This window comes from Rhinoderma darwinii, chromosome 2 (assembly GCF_050947455.1).
Source record: "Rhinoderma darwinii isolate aRhiDar2 chromosome 2, aRhiDar2.hap1, whole genome shotgun sequence".
NCBI classification, from domain to species: Eukaryota; Metazoa; Chordata; class Amphibia; order Anura; family Rhinodermatidae; genus Rhinoderma; species Rhinoderma darwinii.
Genome location: NC_134688.1, coordinates 323,659,734 through 323,678,658, shown reverse-complemented (window position 1 = coordinate 323,678,658; position 18,925 = coordinate 323,659,734). Strand labels below are relative to the sequence as shown.

Genomic DNA, 18,925 nt, shown 5'->3' with positions numbered 1-18,925 from the left:
AAAGATGCCAATAGACTAGACGTATGAGAAAAATTGAAAAATAGTTGAATTGCTGATATTGTCTGTAAAAAACAGAAACAGAACAGATAATATAACCGAAAGACACAGCATGGATCCGATTAGCCCAAGAAAAATATAATGCAGCCGTCAGCAAGCATATGATCAGGTGTGAGCTAGATCCTGGGGCGTGTACCCACAAAGCATCCAAGGCATATATATATATATATATAACCTAAAGAAAAAGATGCCAATAGACAAGAAGTATGAGAAAAATAGAAAAATACTTTATTGAAAATAACACATAGGTATACAATAATTAGAATCCACAAACCAACAGGTTAAAAAAGAGACATACAAGCCATGCAACTCACAGAATAAGAAAACTGTGTAGACAAAAAGTAAATGCCTAGTGGCACAACCTATCGCTGTATGCACCTTCAAGCTATGTCATGCCCACAGAAGTTTGAACAAAGTTAAATGAACATATGCCATGTAGAGTGGTATGAAGATGAATAACAAGGTACGTATGAAGATACCAGCAAGATGTGAACAATGCTGACACGTGAAGCAATATTAAAGCATATTGCAGCAATTAAACATACCCATGATAGGTCCAGAACTGGGTGCACAGCAAGGCGTCCGCCGCAACGCATGTTTCGGCGCAAATGCCTTCGTCTGGGGGTGGTGTTGGACAGTCTGTATGCCATTTTTAAGGGGGGAGTCAGCCAATTGTTGTAATGTATCCAAAGGGAGGATCCCAAATGTGAAAAATACCTCGCTGTATAATTACAAGTCGCTACCTCGAGGTGCACCAAGATGGCCGCGCCGCCAAAAACGCCGGTCACAAGGGGCCAGAGCCGGATACACGTCACCGCGTCAGCTGACACAGTCCCGTGAATCCGGAGTGCGGCACGTCACAAGCGGCGGAGCGGAGGCCGGTCACTCGTACACCTATCGGGAGAGCGACACAGCGAGAGACAAGTAACCCTGGATACAACAAGAATATAAATAGACTGGCTCGTACAGAATAGGGTAGTATTTATTAGCCTGGCCATAGTCTTTGATGAGACTTTAATAAACAAAGACAATAGTATACGTAATAACATAAATATATGTGAGTAAATGTGAAAAAACATGAATGAATAGTGCACGACATATTTAAATCTAGCAAAAATGGGTTAAAAGTCATAAACGCAGTAATCATAAGCTAATAAACTTATTCTGACAAATAAAATGCATATGTGAATAAAAAGATAAATGTGTAAATAAAAATGGGTGAAAATAATGCAAAATAAATGGTGAAGTGGTAAGTTACAAGTAAAGGGGTAAAAAATGAAGTAGAAAAATAATGATGAAGTGATGAAAAAAATAAAAAATAATGAAGTGTAAACCCTCCATACAGTAAAAGACGATATGAAGCCATGTGAATAAAGGTGATGTGGTGCCTAACAAAATGTGATATTGACATGTGAAAAACAAGTAAGAAGAGATAAGATATTTGTTCAGACATACATGTGACTGTTTAAAAGAATATAAGTGAGGAATCATAAATTACTGATTGTTGCATTAAGGATGAAAAACCATAACATCCAACATAGTAACAGTCTCAACGATAGTTGATCAATAGACACGACGAAAGGTCAAGGCGAATAATCATTCAGAAAACACCCCGAGAAAAAATGGAAAAGCAGAAAGTCCAGATGTAAAGAAAGAACTCATGTTAGAAGCCTAATCTGTAAAAAACAAATATGAAAATATTAAAATCACAAAAACACATAATGTACTACAGAAATAAAATAATCCAACACCACTAAAAGCTGCTGGCAATCAAAGAAATGATGAAAACCCTGCGGTCTCATTGAGACCCTTGGGGTGTAAAGTTTGGAGCCTCCAAGTCCATTTGCACTCTCTCTGTAGTAAGAGTTTTTTAAGGTCACCTCCACGCATATCAATGTTGATATGGTCAATGCCCCTCACCTTCAACATTTTAGAATTGCAAGAGTGATAAAGTCGGAAGTGTCTAGGGATTGTCTTGAGTTGTTCAACATCATCTGCGATTTTCGCATTTTCAATGTCCCTGACATGCTCCCTTACTCTCAAACGCAACTCACGGGTGGTCATACCTATATATATCTTAGGACATGGGCAGGTGTTGCAGGATATGGGCCAACAGATCTTAAAGTTATTATTGCCACTAGAGTCCACAAAGTTGTCCGAGCGCTCGATGTTAGGGCAACTTATGCAAACGCTGCATGCTTTTCAGCCCCATTTAGGCCCCTTTGTGCCAAAAACCCTGCCAGGTTTGGTTGGTGAAAGATAACTGTGTACCATGGCATCGCGCAGATTGCGAGCTCTGCGCGGTGCCATGGCAGGATAATGTGGAAGCACCTTCTACAAAACAGGGTCAGTCAGCAAAATAGGCCAAAATTTATTCAGGACATCACGCATTTCTACCCAATGTGAGTTATAAGTTGTAACAAATCTCACCTTTGATTGTTTACGATCTTTTGCAGTGACGTGGAGTATTTGTTGTCGATTCACCTCTGATGCTCGATTGCGAGCTTTACGTATGCTACTTTGGCTATAACCCCTCTTGGTGAACCTGTCCCTTAATTCATCTGAGCGAAATTTGAGATCTTCTTCAGTAGAACAAATCTTTTTAACGCGTAAAAATTGACTGGAATCGCGTCGATAGTGTGTCGAGGGTGTGAGGAGGTAGCATGCAGTAGCGAATTAGTAGATGTCTCTTTCCGATGGAGATCTGTCTGTAAAAAACCATTGATATCTTTCTTGATCAAAATATCCAAAAAATCAATACTGAGGTGACTCCATTTATACGTAAGTTTGATGTTAAGAGAATTACAGTTCAAAACATTCATGAAAGAAAGGAGTTCATCTGGAGTACCCTGCCAGATCATGAAAATGTAATCGATGAACCGTGCCCAAAACAGGACACGGCTCATTGATGGTTCACGATATGACAGGAAAAGGTCCCTCTCCCACAGCCCAAGGAACAGATTGGCATAAGAGGGTGCGCAAGCTGCCCCCATAGCCGTCCCCTGGAGCTGTAGGAAGAAGGATCCATTGAAGGTGAAAAAATTATGTTTAAGGACGAAGTCCAAAAGAGACAAAATAAGATGAGAGGTCTCCTTTTCAATATTGCTCATCAATAAAAAATTAGCCACTGCATGCAAGCCGTCCCTATGTTGAATGCTGGTATAAAGGGACTCAACATCACACGTGACCAATAAATGGTCCGGATCCAGATGGATCCCCTCGATCTTCAATAATAAGTAATAAGTCGGCCGAGTCGCGAAGATAAGACGGGAGACACTCCACCAGAGGTTTGACATGGAAATCTATCCATTTACAAGCTTTTTCAGTCAGACCCCCAGAACCCGAGATAATGGGCCTACCTGGCAGATTCTTTGCATCTTTATGGATTTTAGGCAACAGGTACATTGTTGGTATGGTAGGTTCTGGCACATGGAGGGAGTCGCTCAAAAGTTTCGTAATTATACCATTTTCCACAGCATCTTCCAGAATCTTGTGAAATTTCAGTCTGAAGGATGACAGGGGGTTAAAAGTAAGTTTTTTGTAGCAGACAGCATTCCGTAATTGACGGTTTGCTTCGTTAACATACGACTGCCGTGGCCACAGTACTACATTGCCCCCCTTGTCAGCTGGTTTCACTATCACATCATCCCAAGATTTCATTTTATCAAGACTTTCCCTCTCTGATCGATTCAGATTATCATTGCTGATTTGGTGAGATATCGTACTCCATACGTCAGAGACAAGTCTCACGAACAGATCCACTGCTGGACAAATGGAAAGAGGGGGACATTTTGTAGATTTGTTCTTTATACACTCAGGTATCTTACCTTTTGGGTGTAGATTCGTCTTGATTAAGTAATTCTTCCAACACTCGTAACGTTTCTTTTTCTAGTGGTGTTGTGAAGATGTTGTCTTCCTCCTTAAAATACCACTTCTTGAAGATCAGGGATCTCCCAAACAGTTGTAAATCCTTTACTGCTAAGAAATGGTGTTGACACCCACTTGTCAAGTATAGCCTCATTGGCATATTTAGAAAAAAAGCTCATAACTTTTAAAATAATTAAAGTTATAGGACACAATTTTCACTAGTATTATCGGTGTGACAACACCTATTAGATTATCTAGGAGATTGGGCATTACTAAACTCGTGACAGAGCCTAATTAAAGTGGACAGATTTCGTTGAGATCTTCTGTTGGATACTTTAACGGAATAGTCTGTTAGACTTATTATTTTATTCCCGTCCAGCTCAGCATTTTTATCCTCTCTTGATGCCTACAGGAGTTTTTATCATTACAATCCATAAGGTTTGCAATGACAACCCTGGGCTCCCCTGTAGTATCTCTAGGTGGCCATAGTCTTTGGGCTTTTTCAGTATTAATAGATACTTTAAAGGGGTATTCCAGTTAAAACCCTATTGGTAGGATAACTAATAACTTGCTGATTGGTGGGTGCCCGACAGCTGGGACCCCCACGATCATGAAAACGGGGGTCCCATACCCCTATTTTGAACAGAGCAGCAGGTCGCTCATGCGCATTGCCGCTCCATTTATACCGTATGGGAGCACCGGAAATGCTGTACTGTGCTATCTCAGGGGCTCCCATAGAGAAACTCAGACTCAGAAGGCAGGCGGGTTGGACGTGGGTGCTAGTGTGCAGGCCGGGAGCGGTAAGAGCAGGCTTGAAAAGAAGCTGGGCTGGGGGAGTCGGTACTAAGAGAGCTCCGTGGCTTCAGTGGAGCTACATGTTATCATCCTTTCACATCGGGCGCAAGACCAGAAGTCCGCAGGTTCCACTGGGTACATAGTACAGACAGGAAGTGAAAAACAAGAAACTGCTCTCAAACGAGCTGAAGAAACATTGCATAAAACAAACTTAAGTGAATAGTGTAAAAAGTAGTAATTTTTACTTAACCAAGGAGGGAAAACTCACTCTTAGGGTCCTCTTATACCGGCCCACTTTGGCCATAAGAACAAGCGCCAATCAATGCCAATGAACGCTCGTTTGCCCGATAATTGCCCTGTGTAAAAGGGCCCTTACTCCCTTTCATAACTAAGAGTGGAACAAACACAGTGAAAAATTTAAATGGCAAGATTTGCACTTCTGCGATTTGAATCTACTTCTGGCTTTGGCTTGCAAACACTGATGCAAAATATTGATCAAAATACTAAAATAAGTGAAAAGTGACCTAAGGCTGGATTCACATTTACCCTAATTTTTGCTGCGTATTTGTGTTATTTTGTTTTTTTTATTCAATGCTGCAGCCGGATTTTAAATACTGATGCAATACGGCTGCATGCGTTTTGCATCCGCAAAATGGATGAAAGGTAGTGCATACTGCGTTTTAATCAACGGCCACATTTCTTACGCCCATGTGAATCGCCTCATAGATTAACATTAGTTCCATATTATGGACAGAAAAAAAATCGGATGTACTGTAATATTATTGAAAAATACTCGTTTGAAAGCAGCCTTCGGCCTCATTCATACTTGTGCAATTTGGTCAGTATTTTGCATTCGTATACCAGGTGTGGATACAAAACACCAAGACGTACAAATCTTTCCATTAAACTTTTTCTGTTTATTTTCCACCTTTTGGTTTTGGCCTACAAATACTGATGCAAAATACTTACTAAAATGTATTTATAATAAAACTCCATAGAATATAATACATAATGTCATCAAATTATATTAGAATCCAGCATACATATCACAAATGAATGTAAAGCTTTGTCAGAAGCAATAAATGGAGTGGGTAGGTACATATTTACCTAAATGTCACAAATTATGTCAAATATATATTGGAAATAACATTAAATATATTTCATATTATACATATTTAAAGTGGTACATTTCATACAGAAAATACACCAAGTACAGGAAACAATTGCACATCGTCGTGGTATGAATTGTGTATCTAGATTTACCAATTATGGAGTAATTGTCAGAGTATATAAACACAGCTGTAAAGATTGTTAAGGAAAAATTACATATCTTAAAAGGACGTATGGTAGCAGACCGTTTGTAATAAAAAAATTCTAGATATAGGTGACTCACTAGATAGTGTAGAAATATATATACACCATAGATGGTGTATATAAGAGATCAATAACGTTGCAGATCCTTGGTATCCAAGTTGTAAGGTAACTGACAGGAGTATGTTATGTGGGTTTACCTGTGTTGTCCTGGATCCTGCGTAATGGTGGAGGTTTCCGTCGGGGGAACCCAGCAACGGAAAGTCAAACTGAAACCACAGCTTCCGTTTCAGTCACCATTGAGATCAATGGTGACGGAAACTTTGCTAATGGTTTCCGTTCGTCACCATTCCGGCAGGTTTCCGGTTTAACAACAGAATCAATAGCAGAGTCGACTGCGCTATTGATTCCGTCGGAAAAACGGAAACCTGCCGGAATAGTGACGAACGGAAACTATTAGCAAAGTTTCTGTTACCATTGATATCAATGGTGACTGAAACGGAAGCTGTGGTTTCAGTTTGCCATTCCGTTGCGGGGTTCAACTGACTGAAACCCCGGAACGGAAAGCCAACGCTGATGTGAACAGGCCCTAATTTATGCACCGTTATGAGCGGCCGCGTGGGTGGCGCTGACATCCGTTCTGACGTCTTAGTGTAGAGGGGGTGTGTCCTAGTGCTGTCGTGAGTGGCCATTTTGGGATGCACTGGATCATGGAGGGGAAGCGGATGTGTGGAGCGCAGGCGTGTGGAACGCAATGTAGCCGGATGTTGTTGGTGGATAGGAAATGGTCACCATGATCTCACTAGCGTTCTACTCTGAATCTCTGTGTTAACACATGGCTAATTAGCATACAGTCAATCACAGTAAGGGATGAGAGTAATCATCGCCATGTTGTGAATGCCCTCAGATTATATGACATTAAACGATATGAAACTTGCATTTGGCTTGTAGAACCTAATGAGCATCTGTATGACTAAAGGCTAGTGGTGGTATGAGGTTACTGAATAGAGGCTATAGAAGTAAAGCAGTAAAAGGAACGATGTAGAGAAGTAGTTAACATTGGAAGGAGGAATGTAGGGAAGGGGTAGATTATTGAGAGAACCCACTATAAGTGTAACCAAACCATTGTGGAAGGATACATATGGATGAAGTCAGCCATTCGCAGATCCAGAAAACAGAGATATAGGTATTTAAGTCTGTAATAAAAATGTTATATTTAATATGGGTATAAAAAGAATGGGGGATATGCAAAAAAGGGGGGTATAAAACTAAACGGGCTGTAGGATAGACAAATGTCAGAAATCAATAACATGATGTTAGTATGATCGCTACATAGGGGCGTCTATAATCGTAATGATATGTCACTGTAAAAAGCTGCTGATTTCATACTCTCTATTGAGTCCCTTGGGATTCAATGTTTGTAGGGTGTGGATCCAATACGCCTCCCTGCGTTTCAATGTAAGTATTCTGTTTCCACCCCTTCTAGGAACAGGAATATGCTCTAGTACCTGAAAACATAGTTGAGTTATATTAGGTTTCTGTTCAAGAAAGTAGCTGGGTTGGGGAGGAGACTGTTGCCACATCGTATGGTGGATTTGTGTTGTTTGATGCGATTACGTATGCGCTGAGTTGTTTCTCCCACATAGGCTAGGCCACATGGAAATCTAATGATGTATACCACATAATTAGGGTATGTTCACACGGCCTATTTTCGGCCGTAAACGCTCGAAAAACGACAGAAAAATCGGAAAGCAGAACACCTCTAAACATCTGCCCATTGATTGCAATGGGAAAAACGGCGTTCTGTTCCGACGTGCCGTTTTTTTACACGGCCATTTTGAAAAAACGCCCTCGTAAACGAACGGCCACGAAAAAGAAGTGCAGGTCACTTCTTGGGCCTTTTTTGAGCTGTTTTTCATTGACTCTATAGAAAACTGCTCCAAAAACGGCCGGGAAAATCGCGAGTGGCTTAAAAAATGCCTGAAAATCAGGAGGGGTTTTCCCTTGAAAACTGCTCCGTATTTTCAGACGTTTTTGACTCAGCGTGTGAACATAACCTTACTGTTACATGTGAAGTATTCGTTGATCACTCTCAAGACATTTCGGTACAGATAATGTGGGAGTATGTGACTGCACAGCGTGATCTCGCTGTGTTGCGAGTACTGCTAAAAATGAATGGAGGGAAGTGTATGACGCTGATTGGTCAGCGTCATACACTTCTCTTTACAACGCCTAGTTGCTAAAAAAGTAAAAACACGGCCAGTTGTCTATTAAGAAACTAATTAGCAAAAATCTAAAATTGTGCATAACTTGCCCAAAACTGATCATTTTTCAAAATAAATAACACTGTTGTTATCTACATTACAGCGCCGATCAGATTATGTACGAGATAGGGCACTTATAATCTGGTGACAGAGCCTCTCTAAGGAAACAGCAATTTTTTTCAAATCTGATGTGTCACTTTATGTGATATTAACTCTGGAATGCTTTTATCTATCTAAGCGATTCTGAGAATATTTTCTCGTGACACATTGGACTTTATGTTAGTGGTAAAATTTGGTCGATATATTCAGTGTTTATTTGTGAAAAACCCCAAAATTCTGAGAAAATGTTAAAAAATTTGCATTTTTCAAAATTTAAATGTATTTGCTTGTAAGACAGATAGTAATACCACACAAAATAGTTACTAGTTAACATTTCCCGTATGTCTACTTTATGTTTGCATAATTTTTTAAAAGTCCTTTTGTTTTTCTAGGACGTTACAAGGCTTCGAACTTTAGCAGCAATTTCTCACATTTTCAAGAAAATGTCAAAAGGCTATTTTTTCAGAGACCAGTTCAGTTCTGAAGTAGTTTTGAGGGCCTTATATATTAGAAAGTCCCCATAAATCACCCCATTTGAAAAACTAGACCCCTCAAAGCATTCAAAACAGCATTCAGAAAGTTTCTTAACCCTTTAGGCGTTTCACAGGAATTAAAGCAAAGTACAGTAGAGGGGAAATTTAACATTTTCATTTTTTTGCCAAAATTCATTGGTAATAATTTTTTTCCTTTAACACAGAAAGTTTTACCAGAGAAATGCAACTCAATATTTAGTGCCCAGATTCTGCACTTTTTAGAAATATCCCACATGTGGCCCTGGTGCGCTACTGGACTGAAGCACGGGCCTCAGAAGCAATGGAGCACCTAGTGGATTTTGGGGCCGCCTTTTTCTAGAATATATCTTAAGCACCATGTCAGGTTTGAAGAGATCTTGTGGTGCCAAAACAGTGGAAATCCCTCAAAAGTTACCCCATTTTGGAAACTACACCCCTCAAGAAATGTTTCTAGGGGTATAGTTAGCATTTTGACCACACAGTTTCTTTACTAAACTTATTCGAATTAGTCTGTAAAAAGGAAAATCTACTTTTTTCTAAAAAAAAGTAGACCTTTTTACAAGGAATAAATTAGAAAAAGCAACCCCAAATTTGTAAACCATCTTTTCCCGATTACAGCAATGCCCCATATGTGGTAATAAACTGCTATTTGGACCCACAGCAGGGCTCACAAGCGAAGGAGCATCATTTAGATTTTGGAGAACAGATTTTGCTGGAATAGTTTTCAGTACCATGTCGTGTTTCTAACGCCCTGGAGGGATCAAAACAGCAGAAACTTCCCAAAAGTGACCTATTTTGGAAACTACACACCTCAAGGAATATTTCTAGGGGTATAGTTAGCATTTTGACCCCTTACGTTTTTACAGAATTTATGGGAATTATGCCATGAAATTTAAAATCAAAGTTTTTCATAATAAAATGTAGTTTTACCTCATATTTTTTAATTTTTACAATAGATAAAGGAGAAAAAGCACCCAAACATTTGTAAAGCAAACTCTTCTGAGCACAGCAATACCCATATGTGGTAATAAACCCCTGTGTGGACACATGGTAGGGCAGAGAAAGGACAGAGAGCCATTTGACTTTTGGAACTCAAGTTTTGCTGGAATGGTTTGCATGTCACATTTGCAAAGCCACTCAGGGGCCAAAATAGTGCAAACCCTGCAAAAGTGACCCCATTTGCGAAACTACACCCCTCATGGAATTTATCTAGCGGTATAGTGAGCATTTTGACCCCACTATTTTTTGGTTGCATTTTTTGGAATTAGGCAGTGAAAATGAAAATCTACATCTTTCCACTCAAATGTTGCATTTTTTTCATTTTCGCAAGGAATAAAGGAGAAAAAGCACCCCAACAATTGTAAAGCAATTTCTCCTGAGTACGGCAATACCCCATATGTGGTAATAAACTGCTGTTTGGACACACCGCAGGGCTCAGAATGGCAGGAGTGCTACTTGGCATGTAGATTTTGGTTGATTGTTTTTTGGGCGGCATGTTGCATTTGCAGAGCTCCTGAGATACCAATACAGTAGAAACCGCTGAGAAGTTACTCCATTTTGGAAACTATACCCCTCAGCGTAATCATCTAGTGGTGTAGTGAGCATTTTGATCCCACATGTGTTTCATAGATTGTATTAGAATGAGGCAGTGAAAATGAAATTATTATTTTTTTCCCAAAAATATGTAGTTTTGTACCCAACTTTTTTTTCCACAAGGGGTTATAGGAGAAAAAAAACAACACACAATTTTTTACCCAATTTCTCCTGAATACGGCAATACCCTATGTGTGGCCCTATACTGCTGTTTGGGTACATGGCAGAGCTCAAAATGGAAGGAATGCCATTTGGCTTTTGGAGCGCAGATTTTGCTGGACTGGTGTACGGGCGCCATGTCGCATTTGCAGAGCTCCCTTAGGTACCAGAGTAGAGTGTAAAACCCTGAGAAGTGACCCCATTTTGTGAACTACACCCCTCAAGGCATTTATCATATGCCTGGACATATGACAGGGCTTAGGAGTGAAAGGCGCATGTGAGGCCTATTTTGGTGATTTTCGCAGCATTAGCCCACAATGGCGGGCTCTGGGGTCAAATAGTAAAACAAACCCCCAAGTAGTGACCCCCATTTTGGAAACTGCACCCCTCAAGGCATTTTGTTAAGGGCTGTAGTCAGCATTTTTACTAAACAGGTTTGTTTGTTTTTATTAGAAATGAATGCTCAGTGGATGGTGCAAAGTGAAAAATGCTAATTTACACAGGTATATGCCATTTTAGTGCACAATATGTTGTGCCCAGTTTGTGTCACTGAAGATAAATACCACAAACTGTTAAGTGGGTTCTCCCGGGTATAGCGATGCCATATATGTGGACGTAATCTGCAGTTTGGGCACGCTGCAGGGCTCAGAATGGAGGGAGAGCCATTTGACTTTTGGAGCGCAGATTTTGCATAGTGGCTTTTTTTGTTTGGGGTTTTGCTGGTATTTCAGTTTATGATGTGGGGGTATATGTAAGCTGTGCGGGGTACATCAGGGTATAATAAGAGGGTATAATAATGGGGTGAATAAATAATAATTCATAGATATGTGGCCAGTGTCGCACTGATAAATGGTGCCCAATCTTATCCGCTTTTGGACACTCTGCACATTTTGCATTGCCATATTCTAAGAGCCAGAACTTTCTTATTTTCTCTCCACCGTAGCTATGTAAGGGCTTATTTGTTGTGGGACAATCTGTAGATTTCATTGGTACCATTTTGGGGTACATGCAATTTTTTAAATCGCTTTTTATTTCATTTTTTGGCAAGCAAGGCGATCAAAAACCTGCAATTCTGATGTTTTTTATTCTTTTTTTTTTTACGGCGTTCGCCATGCGCTATTAATAACAATTTTACTTTATTCTGCAGGTCAGTCTGATTACGGCGATAGCATATATATATTTGTTTTTTTATGTTTTGCAGCATCTGCACAATTAAAATCACTTTTGTTTCAAATAATTAATTTTCTGTCGCCATATTCTGGGAGCCATAACGTTTTTATTTTTCCGTAAAAAAAGCTGTGGGAGGGCTTGTTTTTTGCAGGACGGGCTGCAGTTTTTAATGGTATAATTTTGGGGTACATGCATTTTTTTAGATCCCTTTTTTTATTCTGTTTTGGGAGGGGTAGTGACTAAAAAACAGTGATTCTGGAATTGTTCTTTATTTTTTTGCGGTGTTCACCGTGCGGGTAAAATAGCATGATATTTTTATAGTTCGAGTCGTTACAGACGCGGTGATACCACTAATGTGTACTTTTTTTCATGCTTTCCGTTTTTTCCTATAATAAAAGACTTATTTTGGGAAAAAAGGCTGTTAGTGTTGTTTAACGTGAAACTTTTTTCTTTAACTTTTTTACAACATTTTTATTAACTTGATTTAACTTTTTTTTTTGTCCCACCAGGGGACAGGCATGAAGCCCTGATCACTATTCTAATACACTGTACTACCTACATAGTGCAGTGTATTAGAGATGTCAGCTACTCACTGACAGCAAGCCTAAGGCTGGGTTCACACGTGGCGGAATTTCACTTGAATTCCGCTGCGGACACTCCGCAGCGTTAATCCGCAGCGGAGCCATTTCTCCATTGACTTCCACTTCTATTTAGAAGTGTTCGATTAGACGATGCGTAAAATTCCGCTGCGGAGCATAGGCTGCGGAGCGGAATTTGGTGTCCGCAGCATGCACTGTCTGTTGCGGACCAGTGGCGGACTGGTTGCGGACTCATGGCGGAATTTCTCCATTGACTTCAATGGAGATTCTAAATTCCGCAATGAAGTCCGCAGCTGTCATGCACATGTTATGTGTGGTGCGGATGCGTCTTGCTTTTTTGACATGACATTTCTTCATTCTGGCTGGACCTATGTATTTCTAGGTAACAGCCCGACTGAGGAAGTCAATGGGGCTCCCGTAATTACGGGAGCGTTGCTAGGAGACGTCAGTAAATAGTCACTGTCCAGGGTGCTGAAAGAGTTAAGCGATCGGCAGTAACTGTTTCTGCCCCCTGGACAGTGACTACCGATCCCAATATACAGCAACCTGTAAAAAAATAGAAGTTCATACTTACCGAGAACTCCCTGCTTCTGTCTCCAGTCCGGCTTCCCAGGATGACGTTTCAGTCTAAGTGACGGCTGCAGCCAATCACAGGCTGCAGCGGTCACATGGACTGCCGCTTCATCCAGGGAGGTCGGGCTGGATGCCGAAAGAGGGACGTGTCACCAAGACAACGGCCAGTAAGTATGAAATTCGTTTACTTTCACTAGGGAAAGTGCTGTCCCTTCTCTCTATCCTGCACTGATAGAGAGAAGGGAAGCACTTTTACCGCAGTCCGCAGCAGCTAGTCCGCATCAATTTACTGCACATTTTGGGCAGATCCGCTGCAGAATCTGCAACGCAGATTCTGTGCGGCATTGATGCGGACAGTTGCGGAGGAAATCCGCCACGTGGGGGCATGCCCTAATAGTCTTCCATACTAGGAAGCAATTGTTAGGCTACGGTTGCCATAGCAACCATCGTCACCCCCGCGGGTGCCGATGGTTGCCATTAGCAACCATAGGGTGCGATCTAACACCTCGATTCACCGATAGCTGCAACTAACGGGTTTATCAGCTGGATCGGAGCCGGTCCTGGCCATTAGAGCAGGATGTCAGCTTTGACAAACAGCTGACACCCGCACCCGTGGCAACCATCATGGTGGCCGACATGCTAGAAGCCACTTGCAGCGATCGATTTGATTGCTGCATCTATGGAGTTAATCGGCCGGATCGGAGCATAGTTCCGGTCCTGACCGTTACAGCAGGCTGTTGGACAGCCGATAAATGGCCGCGGGCAAAAACGCTGCGAAAAACGCAGCAAACGGTGTGCAGGCAGATCAAAATCTGCCTCGGAATTTCAGAAAGAACAGGGCCTAATACAGGATCTCTTGGAACAGATCTAGCAGCAGATGAGGAAAATGTGCTAACTGGATTGTGTGTACCAAGATGTCTGACATAGGTGGAGTGGGCAGACTTCCATTTATCAGGCTGTGAAAGGGGTGGGGGAGGGAGATGGGTGTCTGTACTTAGATCAGGGAAAGATGGAGGCACAAAGGATAATGATGATTCTAGTGTGTAGGACCGTGTGCAGGGAGGGAGCTGCCTGGAATTAAAGCAGGGAAGGACCTGTGAACATAGATGGGCGTATAGCTGAGATGCTTTGGAGGAAGCGGGGGGGAGGGGGAGATGCAAGCTGTCGAATCAGATGCAGCAAGGGATCATGGGTATGGTGGGTTAAAAGACAGGAAACAGCCAGGACCAGAAGCAAGGGATGTAAACAAACAGAAAGAGCAGCAGTGACAATGGAGATCAAACAGAAACTGGTTAGGCGGTTAATAGGGGGTATTAGGGAAGGCAAACCAAGGCTGGGGGATACTTTTCAGAATTATTTTTTTTCCTGGACAACCCTTTTAAATCTGTTTTGTGGATTGTGCTAAAATGCATACAACTTTTAATAAAATTTTTGAACTAGAGATGTTTTATAAGAAGCATGAAAAAATACACTTGTAGATTGCTTTGAAACACTGAAAGTCTCCCAAAGAATAGGTAGGGGCTGTGAAAGACACACAAAATAAAATACTGAAAATGTAAAATTATATTGAATTACGAAACTTGTACTAAATGATGTTTTGACTGGAAATGTAATAAACAAAAGACTGTATTTGGCCCCATATGCAAACTTTTAACTTTCTCATAATGCTTCATTATGTAACCCAAACAAAGATGAAACAAAAGCATGACTGTATTGAATTGTACAGTGTAATTCATGTTGATTTGGGATTTTGATTTTATAATCATCATTTTCATTTGAAAACTTGAAAATGACTATTCAGGTACAGCAGCAATGGAAATTGAACTACAGATTCAGACATTATTGGTACCTTTCCACTTTTTTCAGTTTCAATTGACCAAATTATTTGCTATCCACAATGTTTTTTCTGACATTTTATACAAAATGACCTGTCTCTTTTATTATGTTGCAGTTAGACTTTATTCTTGTTCTTAGCTGTCCTGTTACCCCTACATAAACACCCCCAGCATTACATTTAGCACACTCAAGTAAGAAAACCACATTTAGTGTGGTGCAGTTCGAGATGCCTGGCAATAAGTAGTCTTGCTATTTGTCATCATCTCTTCAGTTAGCCCAGAAAAGCTATCAACTACTGATAATTCTCGATCTTTGTCAGAAATTTTGGGTGAATATTCTTCTTTATTTTTTCTATAGTCCCATGGACCATAATATTGGAAACAGCAGTCACAGGAATATGACCTTTCTAGCCACCTTGGACAACTCTTTGTTTTCTTCTTTTTTTCCATTTTTAGTTTCATAACATTTTAATTTCAACCAGCAGAAAAGGTTTTGCTTAAGGCTATGTTCACACGGGGTCTTTTGCCGAGTTTATTGACGCGGAAACCGCGTCGCAAAACTCGGCAGAAACGGCCCGAGAACGCCTCCCATTGATTTCAATGGGAGGCGTCGGCGTCTTTTTCCCGCGAGCAGTAAAACTGCCTCGCGGGAAAAAGAAGCGACATGCCCTATTTTCGGGCGCTTCCGCGTCCGACCTCCCATTGACTTCAATGGGAGGCAGGAGAAAGCGTGTTTTATGCCCGCGGTGCTCAATGGCCGCGGGCGAAAAACGGCGCGATAATTGCTGTTCACACGGAGTATTTTGGGGGAGGAATATCTGCCTCAAAATTCCGTTTGGAGCTTTGAGGCAGATATTCCTCCCCCAAAATACTCCGTGTGAACATAGCCTAAATTAGATACAATACAAATGAAGTTATGGTATGATGTGGATATCCAAAATGGTTCAATTGAACAAATAGTTTTGTGGTCAGCAGAGGTATAAAAGGCATGAATATGGTTGCTATCTCAAGGGGTACATGACTAGTTGGAAAAGCTTATAAATACAGTAAATGTATTGTCTCTAAAAAGTAAGTACTATAGAAAGTTAGAAATTGCTTTCATCAAACCATGTCTGAGCTAATAAAGTGATATTTTTAAAAAGTATAATCTAGTCATGTATTACTTGGATTGTACCCATACTTATCCTTTTTATATCTCTGCTGACATTATTTTGATTTCAATACTTTTCAAAATGATTGAAGCACTATTTGAACAAAATGTAAGGGTACCAATAATAGACTACATATATTTACAAAAACAAATTTTTAATAATGCATACAGTAATTGGTATGTGCCATTTGATACATTTATCAATTGCTATGGCAATATTTTTTTCATAATATTCCTTGGGTAACACTAGTGCAGAACATTGTTGTTTAGAAGTAAAAGTATTGCTTTATTTTATAGTATTGTATTATCGTTATGTATAATTTTTCTTTAAAAAAAAATATTTATTCCTATGTAAATTTATTGATATTTATAGTTGCGCAGCTCTTTTAATAAAGCATTCAGTATGAAAAAAGGACCCAAGTCAGCCACCTCCTACTCTGATATTGAAGAGATGGCAACTCCTGACTCATCTGCACCAACATCACCAAAACAACACCATAGACCACCAGGTCCAGAGTCACCTTCCTTGCATTCCTCACCTTCATCCTCTGTGTACGTATCTTATTTTATGTTCAGTCTGCACTTATTAAATTATTTTTAGTAGTATGGTGTGGGCTCATGGGCTGAGCTGCTCCATACCTAGCTGGTGTCGGCTGTATGCTACAACCAACGCCTCACTTTAACGTCTGGAATTAGAGTTAACTCTGATATCCGTATAATCCGTATAACCATATAGATCCGTATAACCACTTAGATGCCGCAGCATTTAAGCCATTAGAAAGTGGTGGGGCCCTCTTCATCATCCTCCCTTCAGGGTATGTCAATTGTTGCCAGGGCTTAATATGAGAGCAGTAAAAGTATAATATACTTCAATACATAAGTATTGAAGTGTATTGTGTCAACGATCTAACAATCGCTTGTTCGAGCCCCTATATAAATTTGGTGTTGCCAAAATTGTATTGATCCACAGAATAAAGTTTAAATGTCATTTTTACCACAAGGTGAATGCTGTAAAAACTAAGCCCAAAAAACAATGAAGGAATTGCTGTTTTTTTCCATTCCATGGAAATTTTGTTTATCAGTACATTATATAGTACAATAAATTGCTTCATTTTAACCCCTCATACTGCTAAATCAACGGAAAAATTTAAAAATGAAGGCTCTTGGAATGGGGAAAGGAAAAGACAGAAATGAAAAATCACTGCGACTGGAAGGGGTTAAAATATGAACAGAAAACGGCCTTTTCAGTAGACAAAGCCAGATGAGAGCATAATGAACCATACAATCTAATAAAAAGTACAATACATTAAGCAGTCTGTCTTCAAGAAGTCTCCGAACCTATATACCTGGCTACTAACTAATTGTTTGACATACAACTGACAATCAAAGTCTCCTGTTAACCACAATTACATCCTTGTGGTATTCTTACCGCAGTAGGACATAATAGAACATCCAGTGGATGGCACAGGACCATCAGCAGCTAGTGCCGGCTGTAGTATACCCCATATGCCATGTTCAATAGCGACCACAGCTTCTAAGTGGCTACAAAGGGAGAGGGCTCCTTCTGTCACCCCCATCGGCGACCTGCGACATGATCCTTAATGCCAAAATAGGCTCGGTTCTTAAGGGAATAATCTTCGTTGATTCCTATGCAGGACTTCTTCAGTTATCCTTTAAAAGTAAATAATAAAAATCTTAATTCATATAGCCACAACATATTCTGCGTCACTTTACAACGAGAGGAGGATACATGTACAAACAAAATAAGACTTTAATTAAAATGTTTACTATTTCATGGTTATCTAGTATATTTGAAGCTCAAGAAGGGGAAGAGCCAGAAAAGCGAGAGGTGTCCGAGTTACGTTCAGAATTGTGGGAGAAAGAGATGAAGCTAACTGACATTCGCCTGGAAGCACTTAATTCTGCCCACCAACTGGAACAGCTTAGAGAAACTATGCATAATATGCAGGTAAATTGACATTTAAAGGAACAGATACTTTAAGGGCTCATGCAAACATCAGTTAATTTCTTAAGTGTGCTATCCGTCTATTTTTTAACAGAAAGCACACTCACCCATTTATTTCTACAGGGTCATGCACACATCCGTTTTTTTGTGGATTCGTATGTCCATTTCACCAAACTCAGGGCAGGTTTTATTCCTGTCGTTTTTGTGGATCGGTCTTGTCCATTCTAGTCTAGGGGTCCGATCAAAAAATCAGACCGCACACGTGAGCCATCCGTATGCAGTCCGTTTTTTGTGGCCAAATAAAAGGACATGGATGTGTGCATAAGCTTTAAGGCTACGCTGACATATAGCGGCATTACTGCAGATTTTCCAGATGGAGATGTCGGTCGGAAAATATGCAGCCTATTACAGTAGCAGCAAAGTGAATTCAATTTTAACAAATCTCATCCGCAGCCAATTTTTATGTCAATTTATACTGCAGTATTTGTTGTGAAGTCAAAATCTGCAATAAATGCCGATACACAGCTAATTCACAAAATCTGCAAGTAAAAAGAAAAGCACTTTTAAGAAGTTTAAAGAGTATGTCAGCAGTTTTGACCCCTCAAAACTGCTGATAGCGCTATATAGAGGATAGGGAGAGCAGTATAAACTGACCTGAGGTGATAACTGAAAAATACACATTTTAACATCCACGGCGCTGCGATTACAAGTGCCCAGGAGGCGGCCCCTTCATGTGCAGTGCCTAGGGCTCTCTTGACTAAATGCTCCCCAGCCTCTCCCCTCTTCTCAGATTGATGGCTGTAGCGTAAACACTGCTCCCCCTATCCTCTATATAGCACTGTCACCAGTTCAGGGGGCAAAACTGCTGAAAGACTCCCTTTTAAAAATGAAAAAAAGTCTATACTCCCCGCCATTGTTGCTTCCATAGCAACGCGTCCCTCTCCCCGGCTGGTCTTCCTCTGACGAGACCCCATT

The 18,925-nt window shown here is 40.5% G+C and overlaps 1 protein-coding gene across 7 annotated transcripts in view; it reads left to right on the top strand.

Moving 5' to 3' along the window:
• The window catches only part of NAV1 (neuron navigator 1), a 735,938-nt gene that overhangs the window by 599,438 nt on the left and 117,575 nt on the right, over positions 1-18,925 (top strand). For all 7 annotated transcript variants that reach the window (XM_075853621.1, XM_075853615.1, XM_075853622.1 and 4 more), the window contains 2 exons: positions 16,358-16,536; positions 17,791-17,953. In XM_075853621.1, the coding sequence (XP_075709736.1) occupies positions 16,358-16,536; positions 17,791-17,953 (342 nt within the window). The remainder of the gene's footprint in view (positions 1-16,357; positions 16,537-17,790; positions 17,954-18,925) is intronic.